The 12417-nt window shown below is 42.7% G+C and overlaps 1 protein-coding gene across 1 annotated transcript in view; it reads right to left on the minus strand.

The window, feature by feature from the left end:
• Nucleotides 1–12417, minus strand: part of LOC132992748 (transcription factor IIIB 90 kDa subunit-like) — a 119713-nt gene that overhangs the window by 67037 nt on the left and 40259 nt on the right. The window contains exons 8-12 of the mRNA XM_061062233.1: nucleotides 10070–10163; nucleotides 9720–9846; nucleotides 8176–8215; nucleotides 6695–6802; nucleotides 3636–3947 (exon numbers count right to left, since the gene is read on the minus strand). Of these exons, the coding sequence (XP_060918216.1) occupies nucleotides 3636–3947; nucleotides 6695–6802; nucleotides 8176–8215; nucleotides 9720–9846; nucleotides 10070–10163 (681 nt within the window). The remainder of the gene's footprint in view (nucleotides 1–3635; nucleotides 3948–6694; nucleotides 6803–8175; nucleotides 8216–9719; nucleotides 9847–10069; nucleotides 10164–12417) is intronic.

Below are 12417 nucleotides of genomic sequence, written 5' to 3' on the forward strand. Positions count from 1 at the left end.
TCCTTGTTGTGTATTCCCAGGATGGGATGAGCTCAGAGGCAATTTTGGGGAACATTTTCATCAGGTTAATGGGTGGTTTGACCTGAGAAATGGGCGTTTTAAAGAGGCAGCTTATTACACAGGCCTTCTTTCATACCAGTAAAATGTTATGATGCATGCATTTCTTCATTTACATATTAGCCGCTCACTTTTTCAGCAAGCAACTTAAAAGGATTATCTTCTTCCTAAAAGGATCCGGACACAAGACCGGGATCCATTATCTAAAACAGTATTAACTTTCATCAGACATTGTATTGGATTATCATACCATTTATTTTATGAACCTCTTCAAGCTGTTTGTTTCAATTCTTAGTTTCACACATTTCTCCTTTAAAGTAATTTAAAGGTGACATATTCTACTCCTTCTTAACAACTTTAAATAAGTCTCAGAGCTCCTCAAAACATGTGTGTGAAGTTTCTTGTTCTAAATCCACTCTGATCCTGTATTTGATCATGTCTATAAACCCCTCTATTTCAGCCCTGCTCAGAACAGGCTGTTTCTGTGTCTGTACCTTTAAATATGTAAATGAGCTGTGTCTGACCACGCCCCCTCTCTGGAAGGGCTTGGGTGTACTCGGTGCTTTCTCGCTCCATGTCCTATTGTTTACGGTGAGAAGGCAGACTCAGAGGGTCAGAACAAACACCTAGCTGTGGGAGTGTCACCCACCTGGGGGAGGGGCTACTGCCCTTTGTGATGTCATGAAGGGAAAATATCCAAACGGCCTGTTTGAGTACACATTTTCTGAAAAGTGGAGCAGGTAAAAGACGGAGAGGATGGACTTTTCTCATCATTGGGGGGTTTGTAGACACATGTTAGTGTTAGAGAAACATGGTGAAGTGTGTTTCGCACATGTGACCTTTAATGTATACTAACTTATCTGTATTTGTACTTCTTCACGTATTAACGTCTTCATCTTGCTTGACTTCACTTAAGTTTTTATGTTCACTTAATGTTTTATGTATATGTCTTGTTTCTTTTTTCATGATTTACATTTTTTTTTTATCCTTTTTTTTGCTTTAGGTAAATCATTGAAGCATTTCAAATGTCATAACTTTGGGTTGTGACTAAATTCCTGCAATGCTAATTGTGTTGGAAATGTTATTATGTTCAAATCCTAAACTAAAATGTGAAGCCTTGGTAACATTATACCTGCATGCAAAGCACATACAGTTAAATGCTAATGTCCTAAGTAGCCGATAGCATTGCTGTAGACTCTTTGTCATGTTAATACACAGATTGCAGTTAAATATGTTACTAGTCATTAACCATCCTCTTAAGCACACAAACAAATTGAAGGAGCACTAAACAGCCTCTACTTGTATGTAAGTGCTCTTCTGGGAAACATGTGACAAATTTGAGGTCTGATCATTGTGTGGAAGTGGGGCCCTGGTCAATATTTATGGACACAAAGAGGTTTCTGAAGGGACTCAAACCCGTGACCTTTAAGTTCCAGGATTGTTCTCCAAACATTAAACCACTTCACCGTCCTTTCCTGTACAACATCCATCCATCAAAACACACTTCACCTCCCGACCCCTGGCCTCTCCTGACTCCCCGCCCTCCTACACTCAGCCATAAAAAAACACAGGTTTCCTCATCAGGACAGATGCAGCTGCATGGCACCATTACCTCACATCCATCAACGCCTCTGCACACCCAGATAAGGGGGGTGGGTGGGGGGGGGGGGGGCGAAGCACATCCTATCCATGTAATTAGGTAATTATAGGTAACACTTGATGGATCCCTGTAGTTGTTTTATTTTTGTAGCTGTTAATAAGTCACATTGACAGAGAGTCTGTTCACTCCTACGGGTCGTTTTCTTTCTTTTTTTGGGTAACTGCAGCTGGAAACATCAGTTTGGTTCACATAAGGTTTCAGTAACCAGACTCCTGTCAACAAGCATCACCGCTCTACAAGCAGAAACATTTGTTGAATAGTTTTTTTAAACCGTTCATTGTCATAAATCTCATAACAAGCGGTGTGTATTCTGTTTGAATCCAGAGAGGACTGTAGCGCGGCGCCGGGCTCGGCTCCATGCATCTTACTGAACCCCCGCTCAGGTTTCTGGAGATGGACGCTGACAGATGTGGGAGGGAGATGGGGAAGCGCATTTATTATAAAACCACCGGAGCGGCGTTTGCTTTTGAATTTGCAGCATTTCTAAATATGCTGCAGGTTTCAGCTGTTGCAGAGCTTTTGCACCACCTGGCCAACCGAACAGAACGCTGTACAAGTCCAAGTCCATTAACCATTTCAATCCAAGTCAAGTTTGTTATTGTATTCCCTCAAGCTGAATATAAATGGTAAATGGACTTGAGCTTGTATAGCGCTTTTCTAGTCTTCTGACTACTCAAAGTCGGACTTTTACACCGCATGTCACACCTACACATTCACACACTGATGGTAGTGGTAGCTATGTAGTATCATCCATCAGAGGTAACTAATCCCATTCATACACCGCCACCGAAGCAGCGGGGCTAAGTGTCTTGCCCAAGGACACATTGGACATGTTGCCCAGCTTGGGCATCGAACCCTCAACCTTCCGGTTGAGAGACGACGACTCTACCATCTGAGCCACAGCCACCTCTTATATATATATATATAAATATAAATATTATAATATAAAGTCAACAGAGTTCTGACTCTAGTCTGAAACAAGTCGAGGCCACACTTAGCTTTATACACACAAACCCATCCTTCATATTTTGTAATGCTCACCTGAAAAAAACAACAGTTCTTAGTTTTTTCCCACCTTGGTACAATAATTCAGTTCACCTGAGTTTAAAAGCCGTCTGAACAAATCGGTGACAGACAACCTCTCCAGCAACAACTTGAAGTATTTCAGCACAAATCCGAATGTCGACACCACAAGGGTTAAACAAATTCAGCTCTGATATCTCCTTCACATCTCCCACACACTCCCCCCCCCCTCCCCCTCCCCCCCTCCCTGTCTGTCTGTGGTGCACTAAGAAGGGTAAAATATAATAAGGGTTGACAAATTTCACACGCAGCTAAACCAATTCCACTTTGGAGCCGAGCTAATTACGACAATTAAACCTGAGAGAGCATTCTTTAACTTGATTATGGGTTATTATGGTGATACAGCAGGTACCAGACAGAGTCAAGGATAAACGGTATCACCGCAGCATTCGTAATCAGATCAGGCTCAAGGGTGCTTCTGCTCACAAAGATGTTAGCTAAATAAAACAATACAAAGCCTGGATTGTTGCAACTCTCCAAATTGCCCCGACTCCCAACGACTGCGTGTACGGTCGACATTTATCAAATACAACAACTCATCCTCCCCCTCTGCATGAATCACACTGGTGATACATTAAAATTCAAAAGAGGGAAAGCTTCACAAAGCAGAAACAGATGCTGCCTCTGAGAACAAATCTGAAAAACAATGCAGAGAGAGAAGCTCCGGAGTTATTTTTTTTTTCGCTAACAGATGAGAATATTACACGCCAGGAATCAGCAAAAGTATGACCTCTGATCTAGATCATCCACTTCCTTGTAACGTGACACCAACGGGCCTCCAAATGAGACGATAAAACCAGTCGATCAAACGACTTAAGAGTCTATCAGCACTCACCGTTCTCCTTCTCGTTACCGATGCAGCTGCTGATGGACTCGCTGATGCCGAGCGTGGCTGCTGTGGGCATCCTGCCGAGAATGGACGCCAGCGACGGGCCCACCCGCTTGGGGACATCCTCCTGCTCCTGGTCCCCCTCTTGCCCGTCTGGGGTCGTTCGCTCCAGTTTGATCAGAGCCTCCAGTGTGATTTCTTCCAGCTCTTTGCCAAAGTGCTTGGCTACAGCCTGAAGCTCATCCTCCTCTTCGGGTTCCTCGAAGTCTTCTAGCTTAGAGGGTGTGGAGAGGGCGTCGTCATTGTCATTTTCACAGTCTAGAAGAGGGAGAGATGGCGTTTGATATGTAATTAGTGATGTGTTTGAAAGGAGCATTATAAAAAGGCAGAACCAGCTGCAGACTGGAAAGCCAGGAAGTGGTTAAACCAGTCTAGAGTACACGATAAGGACAGACAGTTGCAACAACACAAGCTCGCCGTTTAGCTCACAACCTCCTAGTTAGGGCGCGCTCACACTGGTCATCCGTACCGTGCCTAAGCTCTCTCTCTCTCTCTCTCTCTCTCTCTCTCTCTCTCTCTCTGCACGGTTAGTCCTGGCCAGTGAATAGCGCAGCGGGGGGGCCAATCGTGCTTGAGCACAGCACGGTACAGATGGTCAGTGTGACCGCGCCCTTAGTCCTAAAAAGCTGAGTGAGGGTCCTTGAGGATTAGGTGGACTATGAAGAGAGACAGTAACACAAATCAAATGATAGACGCAGAGGTGATGAAACAGCACGTCATCAAATCTATTCAGTGTCTTTCATTCATCATGTAGGACCTCGAGGGTGGAAGTAACAAAACGTCATGATAGAAGGTGGAGGTGTGAAATTTGGGGGCGGCAGTAGCTCAGTCTGTTGGGACTTGGGTTTGGAACCAGAAGGTCGCCAAAATATGGAAGTTGGTCTGGTAGCTGGAGAGGTGCCAGGTCACTTCCTGAGTACTGCAGAAGTGCCCTTGAGCAATGCACAGAACCCCCAACCAACTCCCTGTGTAGCACTCACTCTGACATCTCTCCACTAATGCAGGTCCACAGGTCATGTTTGTGCACGTGTGTGTGTGAGAAGCACGTCTCTAAAATAACAGAGTGTGAAGCAGAATTTCCCTCAGGGATTAATAAAGTATGTAAAATAGTAGAAATGCAAACATAATAACATTCACCCTGAGAGGAAAGATAAATATGTTTTACTCAATATGGCATATATTGTATTATTATTACTATTTAAATCTTTTTTTTTTTTAAATATTATTATTATTTTGGTATTTTATTTGTTTTTACATCTTATCTTTTTATTTATTTATTATCATTTAGTTTTTTGTGTTGGTTTGAGGTATGAATAAAAAATTTTTTAAATCTGTATTTGAAAAAAGAAAAAACCCCAATAAAGAGTTTAAAAAAGTTAAAAAAAAAAAGAATTACTATTTAATTACTACAAAGGTCAATCAACAGGATGAGCGGGATGAAACGACGGTCTCAGTAGAAGCTAAAATGCTGATTTTGAAACTCTCACTTTGACGATGTTGAATGTTATTGTGCAGTTCATGACTTCTGAATATTCTCAGAGGATTAAATAAGCAGCAGAGAGCCGCAGTTTACGGTCAGATTGTATAATTAGCCGGATATAATTACACAGCAAGAATTTCCTGATTCCCAGGTTACCAATTAAAAATTATTCACGGGGAAAGAAAAAAAAAAAACATTCAGAACAAGCACTGTGGCGATAAAATGAGAGATATCAAAATGCCACAACAAGTACAATTAAATTATTTTGTTTCCTGAATCAGAAGTGGGAGTGGAAATGCAGATTAACAATCACACACGTGCACAATAAATGGGCTCGTAATTACGTCCTGGTATCTAATTAAAACGTGTCCTTTAATCAGCCTTAATTTAAAAAATAAACGTCTTCAGAATTCAGCAGAAAAAAAACGTCAGAAAAGAAACTCGAGTATCAGTTTGAGAAGAAACGATAAGAAATCTGAAAGCGACGCAGCAGCTGGAACCTGCGACCCCTGCTGTGTGAAAACAGAGGGAGACGAAGTGTGTGGGTGTGTGGGTGTGTGTGTGTGTGTGTGTGTGTGTGTGTGTGTGTGTGTGTGTGTGTGTACGAGAGAGAAACAGACAAAGACAGAGGGCCAGAGATAAAGAGCCAAAGGTAGAAGCAGATAAAAAGACAGAGTGACAGGGAGTCCACTGCGATGTGTGTGTTCTATCCTGGGTGGGCCTGTGTGTGTGTGTGTGTGTGTGTGTGTGTGTGTGTGTGTGTGTGTGTGTGTGTGTGTGTGTGTGTGTGTGTGTGTGTCAATAACAGGTGCTCTTGCTTCACAACCTTTCCAAACAGAAGCATCATTAAACATTTAAATGTCAGTGTTTTCTCTTGTTATGTTTTTATTTGGGGCGTCCCACCGATGTTAACAGCCGACTATGTCATTGAGCTAAAATCATTCTGATGCTGAGACACATCATGTTGGTGTTCATCCTCACGTAACACATTCATCCACAGGTCGGCAGCAACACTAGCACCAAAATGTGTTTATTACGTAACAGGTAACTGAACAGTTTGAAGGATGATAAGCTGAGAGAAACATTTTTGAGTGAAAACACAAAATGTTGAACGTAACAAAAAGCCATTTTTCATTTAAATCAAAGGTTTTATCTCCTGTGTGGTTAACACGTTGGGACACCTTGGAGTCAGGCTTTTGGTTTCCAGACTTTTCTATTCTGTCCTGAGTTTAAGTTGAAGTTTAGGCGGCTAGTTTGCATCACAACCACAGACTGTAAATATTAACGGACGAAGCCTGAGTGATGTCAACCATCTGTTCCTGCAGGGGGCTTTGGAGTCCCATCGATGGCGGCCGTCATCCTGTCTCAACTTAACGTCCAGTCATCCGAACGACAGGCTGAGAGCTGGAGCTCAGCCGGGTTTTAAGCCTCCTGGCAAACCGTTACACCGCGCCCGCCTGTCAATCATGTCAGCTACGCGTCTTATTGTGAATAACTCTCATCCGTCATAAAATCACCAACACACCTTTAACTTCTGGACTCTCTTTAGTGTAGGCGGCGTAAACTCCTCTCAGTTTGGGTCGACTGCTCTGCAGCTCTGCGTCGATTTCATCCTGGTAAACTTGAATTTCATCTGTTGATAATAAAAGTGAAGAAAAGAGTTTAACATAGAAACAAACACAGATAAACAACCAGATGCATAACCCTCGTTCCTCTTGAAATGATCTGAATGGGGATTTTATTCTCAGCATCTTTATGCTTCGGCTTTCAAATCAGTGCATCAGTTTCTTTGTACATCAGGGGTTGCATGACTTCAGACTTTTTTTTGAAGGTGACAGTCATGTGATGAAGTCGAGTCGATGTCGACTAGTCTCTGATGAAGTTATCAATGAGATCAAGGGAGAAGGGAATGCTTTGCAACCAGCAAAAATACTTATTTGCAAAACTTAAAGGCCAGCTTTTTGATCCAGCAGATGTCGCCCTTGAGCACCAGCATGAAACCAAAACAACTCGCGGTGCATTGTTGTGTTAGCATGCTAATGCTAGCGATCTTTATTATGCTCGTATCTTCACACTGCATGTAAATTTACCTGAAATGAGCGTGATCTAGAAACACAGTTAAGCAGTGAGTACAGTATGTTATTCTTCTTTTCTCTAGTCCCTCAATTAAACAACTTTTATACACGAGGGGAGGAGTCAGCCGGCCGTCCGGGCGATGTAAACAAAGTGAAGATAGGACTCTGAAAACTCTGAAAACATCACAGACAGTGGGACTCGGGTGTTACACCCATTGTAGACAGTCATGACTCACAGAGTTATTTTCAGAGGATATACTTGATTTCTATTATATTTGAAAAATCACATATAAAGACTTTAAAGTTTGTTGTTGAAAGCAGACAGTTAACTCAGCAGGTTGCAGCAGCTGCAATAAAGTATGCAACAATAACACCTGTTCTACAACTCCCACATAAAAAGTGTTAAGCGATTAGTCGACATCGGGCACAAAGCGATGATCACACAGCTGCAAAGTCGAACACGTCGACAGGTGCAACCCCTAACGTACACTTGACTAATGTTATATGAAATGAGATGCAGTGACTTTCATTCCTAAAATGATCGATAGGATACACAACAGGAAAAAAAATGTGTACTTGTTTTGTGTTCTTGGTTCCGTTGATTTATCTTACCCTTTAAATAACATTACCTCTGTAGTGTAAGATTATGTTTGGTTAGTTAAATGCTGTGAGAAAATGGAGCCGTTCCCTCTCCATGCATTGCAGCACTTTAGTTTTTATTCTGGCTTTAACCCCATCCAGCACTGATCTGCATTTAGTCGAGGTCAGCACAACAGAGGAAAAGCATTGTAAACAAAGCAGAAAGTGTTATTTCACTTCTGTCTTTCTCCGTGTGGTAACCGTGAGTCTAACTAAACTGAAAAGTAGAAAAGTAAAGAGAAATCATCTTGAGAAGTTGTGCCAGAGAGCCACAAGGACGTCGCATTCATACCTTCAACGTCATCCATCTTTTTCTTCAGCTCGTTCTCCAGCTAGCGGGAGAAAGACAAAAGGGAAGAAATGGAAATCAGAGTGAGAGCTTTAACCCTGATCCAACACTGAGCGCAGGGTGAAATGACTACACAGAGAAACATCTCTGAATAACAGAACATCGGCACACGAGGACTGTGGGTGGTTGACAGATGCTGCCTTTTCTTCCAGGAGTACATTTTCTCCCCAAAAGCACAAAAAAACATCAAGTCTGGTTTGGTGCTGTTGGCACGAGACACAGAAGAAGAAGAAGACGAGAAACACACACAGGGTCTGTTCTGTGAACGTTTAAACATCTAAACATTATAAAAAAACCTTTTAACATCTATTTCTTTAAAACGTTATTGTGAGCAGCAGCTAAAGGCAGAAAAACTCAACTCAACTCCTCATCCAAACTATTGAGGTTTCCAAATCTTTCAACCACAACTCGTGATCTTTCTGACTTTTCAGTCACAACTTTGCCAAAACAATCGCCTTTTTTTTTTTTTTTTTTTTTTTGACTTGAGTGGCATGTGACTGCGAGACATTTCACAAGATTAGACAAACTCAGAGTTGACCGTAGTCATGGCGACCGGGCGAGACCGACCTGAGGAAGAGGATATGTCTACCGTCGAGCTAATGTATCCGAGTTTCATTTACATGACGTTTGTTTTGAATCACAGCTCCTCATACAGCAGATTTCTGTAGCAGCGCTTGACATAAAGTCCCTGACCCACCGGGCAGACGGCGAAGAACTAGTGGCGACAAAGGCCGACTGTGGTGTCGCCTCACGTCTTAAAAAAAGGATGAGTGAGAGGAAATAACTCTTCATGCGAGCAGGCGGCGGTAGCCCGTTGTTATGATACGAGAAGACGATTTTCACACCGCTGTCGGTCACCACTCGTGTTATAGGTCGTCTACTAATCGAGAATAACGTCTGATAAAAAGTTGGAAATGGCGCTGGCGTTGTCAGCTCTTGGTCTTTTAGTGGAAAAAGAAAAGAAGAGGCGGAGGCGGCAAATACAATACAATACCGTTACAACTGCAACATTAATTATTTCTCTGGCTTTGATATCTGTTGTAAATATTTGAGGTAATACATCCCCTCATGGTTCAGACCTTTTTTAATGAGTTAACGAGTAAAATTCGACATATTGTATCTTTGAGCCTGATTCTCCTAAGATGTGATAAAAAAAGCTCGACCTGCTAACTTTTCTGTTTATTTGTGGTTTCACAGAATATTGATCTTTCACTCTTTCACTTTGGAGGTTAATTTTCCTTCATTCATTATTGCAGAGCGCCTCGAGGCACATGTTACCATCAAACATACGAGATCAAATTTTAATGACGCCTGAGGGGGGAAACAGATTATTTCACAAGCTGTGTAATTTCTCATCATTAATAAACTCATGGAGACACAAAACTGTGGATGTGGACGTGTATGATAAGCAGCTTTATTATTAGCTAAAGACAATGTGGAGGATCACTTGTCGGGTTTGTACATGTGTGTTGAGACCTGTACCGTACCTGGCGGACTTTCTTCTTCATCAGTCCTTCAGTGAAGCAGGGAGGGTCACACTCTTGGTCCAGATCCACCTTCATGAACTCTTCGATGGTGAGCTGACTGGTGGGCGTTCCCTCAAACTCCGTCAGCCTGCAGAGGATGTTTCAACAGAGAGAGAGGAGTCAAAGCATCATCGAATAAGACGCACAAACAAGTTAGGGTGAAACAGAAAAGTGGGTCACTATGAAGGATAATATAGGAAACACAGTTTAGAAAATACAGACGTGAATGTCATGCTCCATTATGAACTTTTGTCTCTACCTACAATCTCTTTGCTGTCAAATAAGACACATTCAGTAGACACACAGTTTACCTTTTCCGTAGTGTCGTTTCACACACTTTCACAACGCCGACAATTTCTTTGATGGTGCGCCGAAAGTCGTGCATGCGAGCGGCAACAAGAAGAGCTGGAAAAAAGAAAAACACACACAATGTGACGGATTAAAACAACAGCTTCAAACTGTGAAATTACCTGCTCATATATGAACAGAAAGGATGGAGGCAGGAGTTTGTCTGCATCCATTCTCTATACTTTTTTTTCCTCTTAGGGGTCATGGGGAGCTGGAGCCAAGGCCTAGATGTCATTGGGCGAGAGGCGGGGTTACACCCTGGACTGGTCACCTGTCAATCACAGCGCTGACAGACAACCAGCCACACTCACATTCACACCTACTGGCAATTTTAAATCACCAAATAACCTAACCGAGCATGTCTTTGGACTGTGGGAGGAAGCCGGAGTACCGGCCTGCACGGGGAGAGCATGCAGACTCCACACAGAGAGGCTCCTGTCCGACTGGGATTCGAACCAGGTACCTCCTCACTGGAAGCAACTGGAGTTTGGATAGACTTGTATTTTTATTGCCTTGGTATTGAAACAGGTATCAATATATTTAGATTTTTACAAGTATCATATGGAAGTGTTGAATTTTGACGACTCAAAGATTGATTTTTGAGGCTTTTTATGTCATTATTGTAGAGATAGGAGAGTGGATAGAGTCAGAAATCAGGGACACAGGTTGGATTCGAACCCGGGCCACATGGAGGATAACAGCCTCCGTACATGGGGCGCACGCACTAACCACTAGGCTACCGGCGCACCACTTTTAACCATACGCTCAGAGATGTAGAAAATTCACCACTGCACTGTTTCATGTTTAGTCATGTAATACTTTTCTTATTATGTGTATTGTTGATATTTAATGTTGTACCTGTTCATATCACTTCACCGAGGTTAAATTCCTTGTGTGTGTGTGTGTGTAAGCATACCTGGTCAATAAATCTGATTCTGAATGTACAGAAATAAACACTAACAAAGGTAAAGACCTGACCGAGCACATCCACGTCTGGTTTGGGTTTAAGGTGTGTTTGCATGTGAACCTCTAAGACTGGAGGACAGAGTCTGCAGGACAACAGTCCACACCCACACAAAAAACACAGATTAAAAAAAAAAAAAAAAAAGGGAGTACCAACAACACTAATATTATGTAATGAGACGCAGTGCAAGCCTTGAAGGGGAACACTTATATAACCGTCATTAGTGTTCCCTTGCTCAAGAGCCTGTTAAAAGATAGATGCATGCTTCTCCTTCTACATGCACACTGCTAACAGCCTTAAGGACTGAAGTGGTGGCTGAAGACTCCTCAAAACATTTCACCGCTCTCACCTTGAAAAGCACGCAGCGACAAAATATGCCAGTTTTTTTTTTTTTTTTTTCCTAAACGCAGAGTTTGCTTTCCTCTCGTCGTGATGTAATTCTTAAATCTCTCCGCCCTGACGAGGTTTCTGCAGACGCATGTTTCTCGTTCATCATCGTCGGTGATATTTGCATCTTATTTTGGGAACAAACTTTTCCTTCTGACTCCCATCCTTCTCAATGATTTATGATGGGGCAATTAATTATTCAGGCAATGCAGCAGAGGAACAGGGAAAGACGAAAACTGAAACCGTGAGTGTAAACATGCGGGGAGCAGGGAGGAGGAGGAGGAGGAGGAGGGGGAGGCCGGTGATTCCATTTCAGGACGCCTCGGCTGGTGATGCGTCAAAGGAGAGTGTGTTCAGGCTGACGAAAAAGAGGAAGGGAGTAGCTTTCGAGCTCAGCTGTTTCACTCACACAAAGAGGATGGCGTGCAGGGTGTGAATTCAGCGCCAGACAAACTGTGGTCGGTTCAGGCAGGTCCTGGCAGGTTCGCCTCGCCCACAAGTGTCTTTGGCGGATAACCAACAAACGGTAAAACGCCCAAACACATCTGGTAACTCCACTGGCTGCAAACAGTGCGCAGGTGAATGTCAGGATTCAAAAACCCTAACTGTTAACAAAGTGTTACAAACTAAACTATAGACGACCTGCGGGTTAATGCTCATGTGCAACATTATTGATCTGTGTGAAAGGATTTTCTCTTTTTCGCTTGCCTCCTACAAGAACAGGTCAGAGGTCACGTTCAGCTAACGAGTACAACCAACAGAGCGGCTGGAGGTTTAGCCAACAACCGCGTAAACACACACGTTCAGTCATCAAAGTGAATAAACCGGTGGATGATGAAGCACCTGCAAAATGCATCCCGTTTGAGCTGGTTCAAGGTTTTAAAAGAGGCAGGTACAGGAGGACGAAGCTTGAGTTGTACTTTAAAAAAAAAAACATTTTAAAAAGCTGAAAAAGCAGAA

This window comes from Labrus mixtus, chromosome 18, assembly GCF_963584025.1.
Source record: "Labrus mixtus chromosome 18, fLabMix1.1, whole genome shotgun sequence".
Taxonomy (NCBI): Eukaryota; Metazoa; Chordata; class Actinopteri; order Labriformes; family Labridae; genus Labrus; species Labrus mixtus.